Source organism: Ascidiella aspersa, chromosome 3, assembly GCF_963924565.1.
Source record: "Ascidiella aspersa chromosome 3, kaAscAspe10.2, whole genome shotgun sequence".
Lineage (NCBI taxonomy): Eukaryota > Metazoa > Chordata > Ascidiacea > Phlebobranchia > Ascidiidae > Ascidiella > Ascidiella aspersa.
Window position 1 is genome coordinate 18,080,301 of NC_139449.1, and position 13,914 is coordinate 18,094,214.

Genomic DNA, 13,914 nt, shown 5'->3' on the forward strand with positions numbered 1-13,914 from the left:
ATTAGGTTTCTACTCGTCGAATTAGGTTTCTACTCGTCAAATAACGCGGATTGTGACATTTTATAATGTAGGTTTTGTGTTTTGTGTTTGATTAAACAAAAAAAATATAATAATTTTACTATATTAAGAATTGGAATAGGAAATATAGAGTGGCGTTTATGAGTAAATTTGTGAATAAATTGTATGCCAGGAGCTCAAATCGACAGATCATGTCTCAATACAGCGGGGGACGTCGAAAAAGAAACCCGCAACCACCGATATGTGTAAATTTCTCGGTTACATGGCTCTAACACGGATTTAAACAGTTGTAAACCAGTTTACCCTTGATTTTGAGATCACGCCTAATCTGGAAGACATAATGTGTCCAAAATTTTGTATTTTGTTTTTCAAGTTCTATATACAACATATAGGGCATTTAAAATGCATTTAGGTTGGGTTTGATCTGAACTTTTTGTTTAGTATTTTTAGATCGGTACTTTTTCTTAGGATTTTCAAATAACTGTTACAATCGATTGTGTGTATTTTTATAATGCCTTAGACTCGGCTTAGAGACTAACTTTAAAGGAAATAAGTCTATAAACGAATGTGACTAAATTTACCTTGGATCAAGATGACGTTTGAAACCATACTCACAACGATAGGTTGGGGAAAATATCAGATTCGAAACATAATGATTTCCTTTTGCATGACAGCTGTTATGGCAATACAAGTTCTCTCGCCGATATTTATTGCATATCCAATGCCTTTTAAGTGCTATTTCGGAGAGATGTCATCAATAAACAAGGTATGATGGTGGTCCAATAGGTCAATGACCTTGAGAGTTTCTCTGGGAAATCCAAAATCTTTACTTTTGCGAAATATGAATTTTGTTTAATATAAATAGACTTAAACGTTTGCTGACCTGTCTTGTTTTGTTTACTAAAACAGCATAGGTCTGTATTAAACAACTGGGGCCACAACGAACACGAACAATCAAATTTGTTTCAAATAATATTTCTAATGCATATTTTTGATTCTTTTAAAAAAGTACCTGTTCAGTAAGTGTCGGCCTAGTTAGCACCTGCAATGTGTAAAAATCTAGGTGGATTTGGAGACTATACTGATTTACTAAACGCCGCGGTAAAGATATAGTGTCACCTGAGGTTTTAGATATGGGTGAATTCGTAACTTTGTGAATGGAGTTATATTAGCTATTTAAAAGGCATGATTTAACTTACATTTTTTGTTGAATAACAAAAAAAGAAAATACTTGTTATATTATATATACAAAGAACATTTAAAATACATGTATCTCAAGATTATATTTTCAGAAGTGCAATGTAACATTGATTGAAGAAATAGCACCAGCGTTTCTACCCTTGAATAAATCCATAGCCCCAGATCATTGTCAAAGGTAAGAAATATCCCAATAATGTAAAGTCCTTATTTGGTGACAGGCAAAATGTCCCAAAATTGAAAACCAAACATTGGTTACCCAAAAATCGATATATGTACGAATTCAAAATTTAAAGTTTGAACTTTTTAATCACATAAGAACTAACGACTTTTAAAATAATTACCGTATATTTTAAACATATGCGACAGATGCTGATACTAAGGATCGGTGGGATCAAAATTGTACAAAATGGAAGCAGGTGATATGATTCAATTATTAATTTGTCAAATATGCTGTTTATATCCGGGTATTGCAATATACGGTGCACTACACCTTAATTAGTTGTTCTAAGGATGTAGTTGTTTCCAACAAAATCTTTGGCAATTTTGACTTTGTAATTGATTTTAATCTAAAAACCCTCTTTAGGGTCGGATCCAGGGGTTTATTATAACTATATGCGAAAAAACAAAAAATGCTGCTGGGTTTCCGACTCTCTCAAAAATGTAAATCTCTCAAATTGATCTAAATTTAATGCAACTTTTTGTGAATTTTGCGCCTATACCATCTTAGCAATACCGCCACAGCATCGTTACTTACACCTTTCTGACTTAAGTTATCAAAATAAACGAATTTTATGTTTTGTTTCTCTTCAAGCTAACTTATAGGTGCTTTTATACGGACTGGTAAAGGGCAACATAGACCGCAGGCGAGCGTTGCGATCCGAAATATTGGGGGGTCCGGTGGTACCCCCCGAAAAAAAATTTGCGCCCACGCCCTCTAGATTGGCTTAAAATGGTACCAAAAATGTTTTAACAAATGTCAACCATGTTATTCAATCACCCCAAACGGGGCTAAAAATCTAAAAATCGAGTACCGATACTACTTCTACTAAAAGGCTCCGATCCGATGTGATCCGATAATGGCATACCTTTCCAATGCAGGAAATAATTTCCTGCGATGCTTTTACTTTCACAAGCGATGGGTCTGTTCAAGGATCCATTAAAGCGGATTTTGGGATGGTTTGCGACCGCTCATGGTACAATTACCTTCTTCAGTCCCTGTTTATGGTCGGCGTGTTTTTCAATGGTCATATCATGGGAAAAGCTTCTGACAGGTAGTTTACGCGAGGGGTCTGCAACCTATTTCACCGACTGACCGAATATGCGTATCCGGATTAGGCAACCGGTCCAACAAGATATTTCTTTGCAGGGACATGAAACTTGTCAGATATAATGTTACATACAAACGTCATTAAACAACTACTCTTTAGAAACAGTTTTCGAATATGATTTCACTAGGAACCAAGTAAAAGTTTCTAAAGCGCAAAAATTATTTATTGCGTTTACCTTTTTTTGCGATTTAAGTTGTATAGGCGTTTCTCTCGATATAGACTTTTAGGTTAAATTACAAAGACTTAAAGATTTAGGAAAAACACAAACAATGCTGGATTTTAATAATATTTATCGCATATTCTGCAGGTCTCCAAACTGCGCCTCCCGATATCCTGGTGCGTCGTTTTAAATTACCAAGGTCTTTACACAATAATTACTGGTTCTATCGAAAGTTATTTGCAGCAATTCAATGCTTGCAAATATAGTATATATCAGGGGTGGCCAACCAATGAGATACCAAGAGCAGCATTTGTTACTTGGTTAACCGTTAAGAGCACAAATGGAACGATATGAATGGCCTTTCACTTCATTTCTTACTCACTCCACAAAGCGATCTCAGGAAGCGAAAAAATGCCTTTATTTCGTTAAACAGACATCATTTTAATTTAGAAGAAAAAAATACACATTTCTCGATATAATGTCGTATAATATCTGGGCATATTTGTTGTGTTAATTGTTTTAAAAATACAATGGCCTGAGGCAAACAGTCTAAGTCGAAACCGACAATAATCCATAACTTAACCAAAGGAAATCGAAACCAAATAATAAGCGCAACATGGACGGAAGAGCCGCATATAACTGGGCGAAGAGCCGCAGGCGGCTCTCGAGCAGCGTGTTGGCCACCCCTGGTATATACGACAAACTTTCCCAACCGCCGCAAGAAAAATATTTGAGAACCACTGGTTCAACTATAGTTAAGTCAAAAAAAATCGAAATTTTAAAAGGGCAGTTGTCGTTTCGGTGTTTTGTTTTTATATTTAGAGAACGTATTAGAGAGATATTTTTTGCGTATAGTTAAACAGCCAAAATATGTAGTTTGGGTTGGGTTGCTATCCATTTAAACAACATAAAGTTACTCTTAAGAGGATTTGTGTCGCGGGTGAAAACTGAAACATATCGCAGACCACAAATTTTCTCAGGTTAATGTACATCACCCAAAATTAGTGCATTTTTAAGCAACAAGGTCTACGAAAATTAGGGCATCCAATGGTAGAAAAGTCTAGACTTTAAGACCTTGAGGTTGTGGCAATGCACTAATTTGGACCTTTAGGTAAACTCCTGGCGTAGATAAATTGAAAACATTCGCTGAAAATTCACAAAAGATTACAAAAAGTGTGAGATGGCATTAATAACACTTGACCCACCCTAAACCAAACGCTAACACGGGCTAACTCAAATAAAGTGCGTTAATGTAATAATTATTTGAATGCTGGGAAAAAAAAAACTTTCGGTGGGCATAAGATAGTTTCTCGTCCATGGTATATAGGATTGTTACGTCACAAAATGAGATACTGGGGCCTGAAGCGTTTATGTAGTCATTAATTCAACGCACATTATTTGGGTTCGGGTGCTGTTTTGCGTTGCCGTTGTTTAGCTCAACTGCTAAATCTTAATTATTATACCTTGCCTTTATGCATGCGGATGTGATTTGTAGCTATTTCTTAACATTTAAGTATAGTGCATATATGAGCTTGTTATGGCCTTTCGAACAGCACATTGGAGCACAAATCATGTCTGAATTTTGCTTTTTGATGCAAATATTTCAAACGTTTAACCAGGAAAATGTGATGAACAACTCTATTTTCCAAAAGATACTATTGCTAGCGTATAAGCCGGTGTTTCCTAAACATTTTTACCGCGACCCAAAATATTTTCGCCCAATAACATTCGAAAAATATGTAATCGACATGTAATTTATCGCACGAAAAAAACGCTGACTCATTCCTTAATGCGACCACATTTAAAGAAAGGACTAAAAAATTTGCAACTCACCAATAGGACCTGATCCAAACTTGCAAAGCTCTTGTTATTCAATTAAGAGAAGCCTTCTGTTTTAAATTTTGAATTAACCGATATAAACGCCAGATTATATTCAAACATCAAGGGTCCGCATTAAACATAATTGTTTATTGCTTATTATTGCACACTTCAAATTTGAGATATGACCCATTCGCGCCAGATATGACCCATTTTCCGCGTCCTTGGCAGGTGTTAAAAACTAAATTGTTCAAAGCAAATAAAAAAACACTCCCATTTTACTTAATAATATGTTTTTATTTGAAAGGTTTGGGCGTAGGAAGCTTCTTATGGCAATGAGTCTGTCGGCACTTTTATCCAGTTTTGTGATTGCTTTTGTCCATTCGTTTCCAATTTATGCTGCACTCAGAACCATAGTGGGATTCACTTGTTTTCTTGGTCCAACTTCAATTGTTTTAGGTTAACTAAAACTTTATTTCAATTTATTTTTGTTTTTTTAAATTGACAACACTTTTTGATAGAAGGTTCGTAAACAGATCGGTGCAAGTAAAAGAATGGATAAAAAACTTAAACTTAATTTTTAATTTTAGTATATTAGGTTATTTTATCTCCACGCTTTGCTACATTTTGTTTATAACTGCCATGTCAAACCATATGATTGACAAACTTGCCTTGCAGTTTCGGAGACAGTTAAAGCAACGAAACGAACAGTTACAACCCAAGTTATCAGTTTCGGCTATTCAGTTGGGACTTTAATGTTGGTGTTGATCGCTTATTTTGCAAGATATTGGAGGACCTTGCAAATAGTAACGTCTCTTATGTATGGAGCTTGTCTTCTAATAAGTTGGTAAGCGACCGCTAGACAATCAAAAAAGGTTTAAACCATATGGTTAAACGTCTATACACCAATTAAGCCGCGTTTAACACTAAAGCAAATTAAATATTTATGTGGATGGAAACCTGTTTTCGTGTTATGTTATGTTTTCGTAATTTGATGTTAATTTTTCGATGGAATAGCTTTATTTCATAAATTCTTACATGTAGACCTATATGTTTTTGCGGGACAATAAGACCTAAAAAGCAACAATACCTAAAGCAGAAAAATCTATAGAACAATAGTATTACAACCAGCGACATAATAAAGCCAAATACGCAGTAATATCCACCAAAGAATAAGATAAAAATCGCCTGAATAAGATCTAAATCTGTTGGAATACGTCCTAAATTCATCGGAATAAGGCCTAAATGGCCAAAATAAAGCCTGAAACTGCAGGTAGAGGGCATGAGACTTCAGGGGCCATGGGCTTGGCATCGGCCGTTTTGGTTTCGACGTTTGAATGTCCTAGTTTGACCAGCGCCGTAATGGCTCTGCTGTTTTGGCACCGGATTTTTGCCCTCGTTTTGGGTTATTGGTGGGTAATGGGTGTGGGTGGAAAATGGGTTAGGGTCAAAATTATTAGGGGAGTTAGTGATGTACTTAAGGGTATTTAGGCCTGATTCTGACCATTTAGGTCTTATTCCGACTGGATAGGACTTATTTCGATTTAGACGGTACTAATACCATCAGGTATTAGTCTTATTTTATTCCGAACGGACTGTATTTTATTCTGACGTTCATGTTGTTCATATCTCGGTCTTATGGCTGGAGTCCGTTTTTGCGACAATTAAACGCGTGATGCAACTTACTTTAAAATTTGCAGGTTTATGGACGAATCACCGAGATGGCTTGCAGCACAAGGAAGTACAGACGAGGCAACAAAAATTTTGCACAAGATAACGAAGCTTAATGGAAATCCAAACGTCCCAGAATCACTCCTAATGTGAAGATAAATCTATTACAAAATAAATATTATTTTAACCTATACGTCTTGTACAATTAATTTAAAACTTAATTATGAATTATTTGTAGGCCTACGGTTTAAATATGCTACTGATACTCATTCCACGTCTAGTAGTCTAACTACAACCTCCAGACATCTTTGCTTCAAAATTATAGAATTTGTTTGTTAATAGCGGTCGCCATTTTTTTTAAACCAGGGGTTCTAAAACTTCTTTGCTCTAGCTGTGAACCATTTTTTTTCTAGGATGGCTTTATGTATGAGGTACCTCTTAAAAATAATAAATTAAGTATAGACACAAAACACATTTAAGGGTTGGAAGATATACCTTTGGTATGCAAGAAAAGTAACTACTAAAACCAAAAGAAAAAAATCGACCCATTAGCGCATGAATTCCGATTTTTTGTAACCCTTGCTACATAGTGAGCACAACAGCAGTAAGGAAACCTAATGCACTGCAGTTATTATGGTTTTTGGCTTGTAATTACGTCACAGTTTAAAAGCTAATTTGTTGCCAAACTGACAATACTTACTCCCAAGGACGGGAAGTTAGTGTTAAAGCAAGACGTTAGTTAGAGTGGAAAGATAATGCGCAGAATGGCGTTTTTTGCTTATGCGCTCCGCTTAGTGAGCTTAACTCTTTTTGTCATTCGTCATATTAACGTTAGCAACGATTTTGTCAAATTACCGTGGTCAAAAACCGCCACATTGTCAGTAAAATGAATATGTTACGTATCCACGAAATTTCTCTCACGTTCCCCAGTTTGGTAAGCCTGTTTTTAGACATTTCTTTCTAGGTTTGGGGCGAATGACCAAATACGTATCGAAGATAATGAGCAACATGAGACACCGCGAAGACTATCTAACAAAAACCTCGGGATGTTGGATGCACTTCGCATGCCACATCTCAGGAAAATAACATTAGTGTTAACTTATTCTTGGTAAGTTAATGCTTAAACAGGTTATATATATATTTAACCTTGTTAACAGTTTCCACATTTTACCAATAAGACTAAGATATGTGGGATTGTAGCATATGCAAACGGTATCACACTGAAAACAAAAAAATCGATGTGTAGATTGTACAGGCCTAATAAACATGCCACTTTTACAGGTTTGCTACGTCTTGCGCGTTTTATGGGTTAACTTTAAACGTGGCCAACATCGGAGGCAACATTTACATTACATCTTCAATTATGAGCCTTATGGCGATTCCAGCCTATCCGCTGGCCATTTACTTGATCGAAACAATTGGAAGACGATTTGTGCTGTCAGTGTGTTATTTATTTGCTGGGGTCTCTTGTATATCGATGTATTTCATTCCGACAGGTAAATGTAACATGAATTTCTATCTAAACCACACGTATTCCAACTACTAATTAACAAGTGCCATGCTGTGTAATTGTTGGTTTGTTGCTATAAAGTAAAATATGAATATCAACACTTAAAATGTTTTTCTTTATCAAGATCAAAAGGTCCTTGGAATAATAATGTTCCTCCTTGGTCGAGTTTTCACATTAATTCCTTTCAGCACGCTTTACCTGTTTACCATTGAACTTTACCCTACTGTAATAAGGTACTTTACTTCGATAAGATAGTTAAGTCACTACTAGGCGCGGATCTAGGAATTTTGTTTGGGGGACATAGCAATTTTTCAAGAGATGACGTCACAAAGTTATCAAAAAACAGCTCATCTGGTAATTGTAAGTCTTTACCAGCGTTTCGACAATCCGAGCAATTCGCCTGTCATCTGGATAAAACCGATCGTACAATATAGGGAAACACACAGAGGAAAAACGCGAGCAACGAAACGATATGAAAACAATTAGCGATAACGTTTTGCCTCGTGCTGGTAGCATGCCGATGGCACCACGTCTGTTTTGATGTCCATGGTGTTACCCTTCTTATGAATGTTAAAATCAACTTAGGGGCTTTGGGATATAGCATGGTTCGGGACTCGGGAGTGCAGACATTTTTGCGTCGTTGTTCACAACGTCCCGTTGGTTTTCTTTTCGGCGAGTCTTGAACGACCTTCTTGAACAAATTACAATCCGCACAGGGGATCGAATACACCACGCCTCGTTGTTCAAAGAAACTGATGAGATCTTTAGGGTGACTCAGAAGCTTGGAGTATTGGTAGGTTGCACGCTAACCGCTATACCGAAGTCTCCCAGCATACGCCGTACTATAACGGATTGTCTTGGTATAAGGCAGCGTTGCAAACCCATATTGTTTTTAAAAAACTAACCTGCGTAGAAAAAGTATTTGGGCGGTCGTGGAGCACCAGTTGGGGTAACCGTTGAACTTCAGGGCTTCGTGTACCTTTTTAAGTTTAACCTCGCGCTCAATGCTGTTAGAACATAAGCGTCGCGCCTGGTCTTCAAGTGATCGCACGACGCCTCTCGTTTGATAAATTGGGTGAGGGGACGAAAATTGAGATACCTGCCGGTACTTGTTGGCTTGTGGTAAACTCTTGAGCACAAAACATCGTCATTATTTCTTGTGACTTGAACATCTAAGAAAAAAATTTAGCTTTTACTTAGTTAAAATACGCCCCCAAAATGGGCACGTGGTTACAAAAAAACAGCCTCGTGGTTAGGATATTCTAGAGGCGTAACTAGATTTGTACGGGACGCAAAAAAATTAAATTTGCTTAGTTAAAACAGGCTAAAACACAATTTCGGGGAGAGCGCTTGGATCCGCTTCTGGTCACTACCTGCACAAATGTTAACTTTTTGTTGCAAATAAGTTATTTGAAATTCAGCCTAGTAATGTTTTATTCGTTTTTTAATTCTGAGGTCGACCGCCGTCAATTACGGAAGCTCGTGGGCCAGAGTCGGTGCAATTGTTGCTCCAGTTATTGCAATGTTGGAGTTTACACATCCCACTTTTCCGTACATTGCTTTTGGGGTTATTACGGTTCTTTCTGGTGAGTTCTACTCTTTAAAACCTCACATAATAAATTGTAACATCGTAGGATTGTGACCTACAACACCTGCCATAACACAGAGTTTATGGAACCCGAAACAGTGTATATAAAAAAGTTGTTTAAATGATCCCAATTTTGACTTACTTTTCACGACAGTTTTGTTCACATGTTGCGAACGGTTCAAAAATAAATTGATACATATATGTTAATAAATTTTGCTATTCTAAATACTGACCCCATAATAAATCAAAACAGTGTGCACGTACATTAGCAGCAATACCATTGATGTGAAGTAATTTTAATAAAGTTAAAATCTATAGCTAAATCCCAGCCAAAAAAGCAAACTGTTTCACGTGTGGAAAAACTATTGCCAAAAAATAATGCCAATTTGATTAGAAATGCTTTAATCAAATTATTGTTATGTTTTAATTAATTAATTTGCCTAATTAATTAATATCTAGGTTTCTAGTTTTTTTTTTCTTTAAAATAAAGAAGATCAAGTTTAGTTTGAGAAATCGACGTTTTACCATAATAGTTCTGTATGTAGAATAAATAGACTATTAAATACTAAAGGACACGTAAAAGGTGAAGTTTTTTAAGTTGAAATTGTATTTCATGGTTGTTAGAAGCTCGTACTAAACATCAGTGTATAGCCCGTCACCATCATACAGTTATATTTTTGAAGGTAGGCTAAAGTCAAATTTTTCTCATCGACTTTAATTGTTTCGGGGTTATTAAATTATTTTCCGTTTGTCTGTCATATTTCCAAGCTAAAGATACTGCTCTTTAAACTGCGTTAAACATGTTTGTTTGCTAACCAAAATTAATTAATTAAATTTGCAAGAAGACTGAAACAGTGTATTTAATGAATAAAAGTAGCATATTAAATTAATTTAAAGATTCGTGGTTTGATGTATTTTAAGCTAATTAATGTATATATGAAGCCAGTGATGACAAATAAATGATATAATTATTTCATAGTTTACATTAGAAATGTGACAACAAGCAACATACTTAAAGATAAAACAATAAATATGTATTATGTTTATTCTGCAATTTACTTTTTTTATTGTTATCTACGTTTTTCTATAAATTTTCGCTGGCAACCCTGATAGGGACGCATATATAAAAATGGATCGAGTAAAACCTAAATATGGCGGAGGTCGCGTGTTTCAACCGCACCGCTAATTTTTCTGGCCTGGCCCCCACTAATTTATACACATGTTTATTTATGTCATGAAATTAACTTATTACTACACTGGTTACCACATCAACTTTTGCCAAGAAATTGCACAATTAAGTCAGTTGTCTAGAATCGTCTTATTTATTCAGGTGTTCTGATTTTGCTTTTGCCCGAAACACGTAAAGTTGCGATGAGTGAAACAATGGAGGAAGCGAGCAAATTCATTTCGAACAATCCGGGATTGATCGATAAAGGCATTTGTTGTAAAGGAAACAAACAATAAGACCTACCAAGCAACCATATCTAAAATACCATTGCATTAAGACCTTGACGCCATAATAAAGACAACTACTCATAGTAACAACCTCAACATAAAGAGGTCTAAAATTGTCTAAATAAGACCTATAAACCTGTCGGACTAAGGCATAAATGTACCAATAACGCCTAAAACCGTAGCGAGGGTATGGGACGACTGGGGAACACCACTCTGGCATCTGCCATTTTGGTGTCGACATTTGGGCGCCCTATAGTTTAAACGGCGCTGCTGTTTTGGCACCGGATTGTTGGCCCCTGTTTGGGGTCAGGGGCAGGTAATGGGTGTACGTAGATGTTGGGTTAGGGTTAAAGTTATTAGCGGAATTTGGGATGAAGTTAGGGTTGAGGTTTGGTTGGGCATTATTCCGGTTTAGACATACGAGTTCTTCCTATTTTGGTCTTATTATAAACTGTGTTTTGTTCCGACGTTTATAGCGTTGTTCTAATTTCGGTCTTTCCGTGGAAATAAACTAAACGCGTGTCGATGTGTTGCTTCAACAGTTTTATGATAAGCGATGCCAAAAAAGAGCATCCATCAACAACTGAAAATTTAGCTAAATTAATCCAAAACATGAAGAGTTAGTGAACATCAGGGCGATTATTTTTTTACCTTGGCAAAAAAATCTGTCAAAATTGACACATTAAGTCAAAATTTGTCAAAATTATTTGAAGTAAACGTCTGCTCAAACAAGGTTTACAAAATTAACAAACCTCAGTCAGCTTTCTGAAATTGTTGTTTTAATATTTTATTTGTTTAATTATTTTAATCCTGTATTTCAACTAACTGTTTACAAACCAATTTTCTAAAATATTCAGCGTAGGCCTATTAGCTTTATTACAGTTGTTAGTTAAACCAACTATAGTTATTTAAGAACAATAATCTACTTTCACCGTAGAAAAAACAAGGGAGATACACACTATTCCACACATAAGGGTCCAAAAACGCATCCACCCACATCTGCTATTCCATCTTTACAATTTACATTTTGTAGCCTTATCAGTTTGGATATTTGGCACAGCGCAGGCGCACGTCGAAATCGATAGTTTTACGAAGTGTTACTCTAGTCCGAGTCCTAGGCCTAAGTTCGACTCCGCCGAGTTCTGGGACCTACTTCGATTCCGCAACCCTGGCGTAATTACCTAGCTCGGAGGTGTATTGTAACATTAACTTTATGTTTAACTATTTAATTCTTATTTAGTTTTTGGGTATTGGTATTGGTTTACAAACTCAAGATGCCTCTTCAAAAGAAAACTGTTATTGTCTTAATAAGGTAGGCTAACAAAAACGAATAGGCTACCGGTAATATGAAATTCCATACTTTTATCTCAATCGGTTTCTTAAGTGTTTAAGAGTTGCAACCTCTACAACATTTTGTTAGACTTACGACTGGCTGTTTGTTTGCACAACTTCTGAATGTTTTCAAATGCAATACCATCCTTTTTGCCCGTAAGATCAACTCTACCCGGAATACGTCACCATAGCCTGTGATTTCGACCCTGGCCTAAACTAATTTTGCCTGTTGTAAATTCGGAAACGCGCTGTACGAAACTATTTGTTGTGGAAGTCTTTATAACTTAAAGGCGTCGTCCAAATTGCAAATTTATTTAAAATTTAATGGTTTATTCCAGGGGTCGGCAACCTTTTTCTAGTCGCGGGCCAAAACCAAACTGAGAAAGGTCTCTGCGGGCCGCACACAATGTTCACTAATAATTGTGTTATTAACATGTTAGAACAACTTTTAATCAGATGGGCCTCGGATCGTTTTTGCACTTAAAAACGTGTTTAATTACATTTAAGGAAGCAGTGAAGTGTTGGCGCGGAGCGCGAAAAAAAGCGTTTGTTTGGTTTAAAATTAGAGTTCACACGTCGTCGTCCGTGCAACGAATGAAAAGTGTAATAAAACTACTTTGATGGAACGCGATAACACTTCATCTATAGCTCAGTGTTTGTTAACCTTTTGGGTCAAAGTAGACCTGGCGAGCGAAGCGAGTGCGGGATTTTTTTTGTATACGGGCATTTCTTTTAAATTTCTTGCAAGTTTTCATACATTGCCGAAAATGAAAAATAAATAAAATGTTAAAAAATATATGTCCAATAATTTAGAATAAGTATGTTTTCCGTTTTTCCGCTACGCACTTGGCAACCTTCCACGGCGCAACGGTAATAAAGAGCTATAATCTAGTTCAAAAGACAGCATCAAAACGTAAACAAACCGGACGTAGAATGGTCATTCGCGCGAAGCGCGAACATTTTGCGCTCTTACGTGGTTAAAATAATCAAAAAGTATGTGAAATAGACTCGTTTCTGATTTATCAAAGAGGCGGCGGGCCGGATCAATTTCATCGGCGGGCCGGATCCGGCCCGCGGGCCGTAGGTTGCCGACCCCTGGTTTATTCTATACAAATAATTATATTTTTACTTGACGCAAATGCGCATTGTGTTTTTAAAACATAGAAATAATATCGAGAGTATATAACGACCCTATTTAATTGCAAGTTTTAAGCTTTTAAAAGTTACTTAAATTTGTGACATCGTTTATAAAAAATGCGTTACTATCCCTCCCCTCGAAGAAAAAAACAAAATCCTAATACTTAATTAAAAAAGACGTTTAACAAAGTTTTTTTAAAAACGGTTTAGGACAATGTTCTTACCTTGATTTACAGTACAGGTGTGTCCAATAAATAAATCGATTAAGCTTTTAGACATACGGTGATAGTGCTAAAACGAACCACATTTTATTCAGATTACTCGAATCGGCGAATCACACTACTCATAAGGAATGGTCTGTGGCTAATAAGGTTAAGAACCACTGAATTATAGGAATAAAATAAAAATAATGAAATTTGTGAGCACCTAGAGACAAATATGTCACGTACTATTGAACCATAGTCCAGTATTTGTTTAATAAATATCAAAAATAATGTATCGGTACGTATTTTATGAATTTAATTAAGTTATCTTGGCTATGGCTTCTGTCTATTTATCAATATATATCAACTGATTGCTTGTTAAATTTTTTCAGCATAAAGTTACCTAGCTATTTAAGCAGCCTTTTTTAGGTCATTTTCAGTAATCCTTTTCCATTTTTTCCATGCATGTAATGAGGCTTTCATGGTGTTTTTCC

General features: G+C 36.1%; 1 protein-coding gene across 1 annotated transcript; it reads left to right on the forward strand.

The window, feature by feature from the left end:
• Positions 1–610: 610 nt before the first annotated feature.
• Positions 611–10,757, forward strand: LOC146160518 (organic anion transporter 3-like). Its single transcript, XM_083384956.1, has 10 exons — positions 611–784; positions 2,317–2,489; positions 4,832–4,983; positions 5,203–5,371; positions 6,225–6,344; positions 7,160–7,303; positions 7,477–7,691; positions 7,830–7,938; positions 9,161–9,291; positions 10,624–10,757. The coding sequence occupies exons 1-10, from the start codon at positions 611–613 to the stop codon at positions 10,755–10,757; spliced, it is 1,521 nt and encodes a 506-aa protein (XP_083241082.1).
• Positions 10,758–13,914: the final 3,157 nt, after the last annotated feature.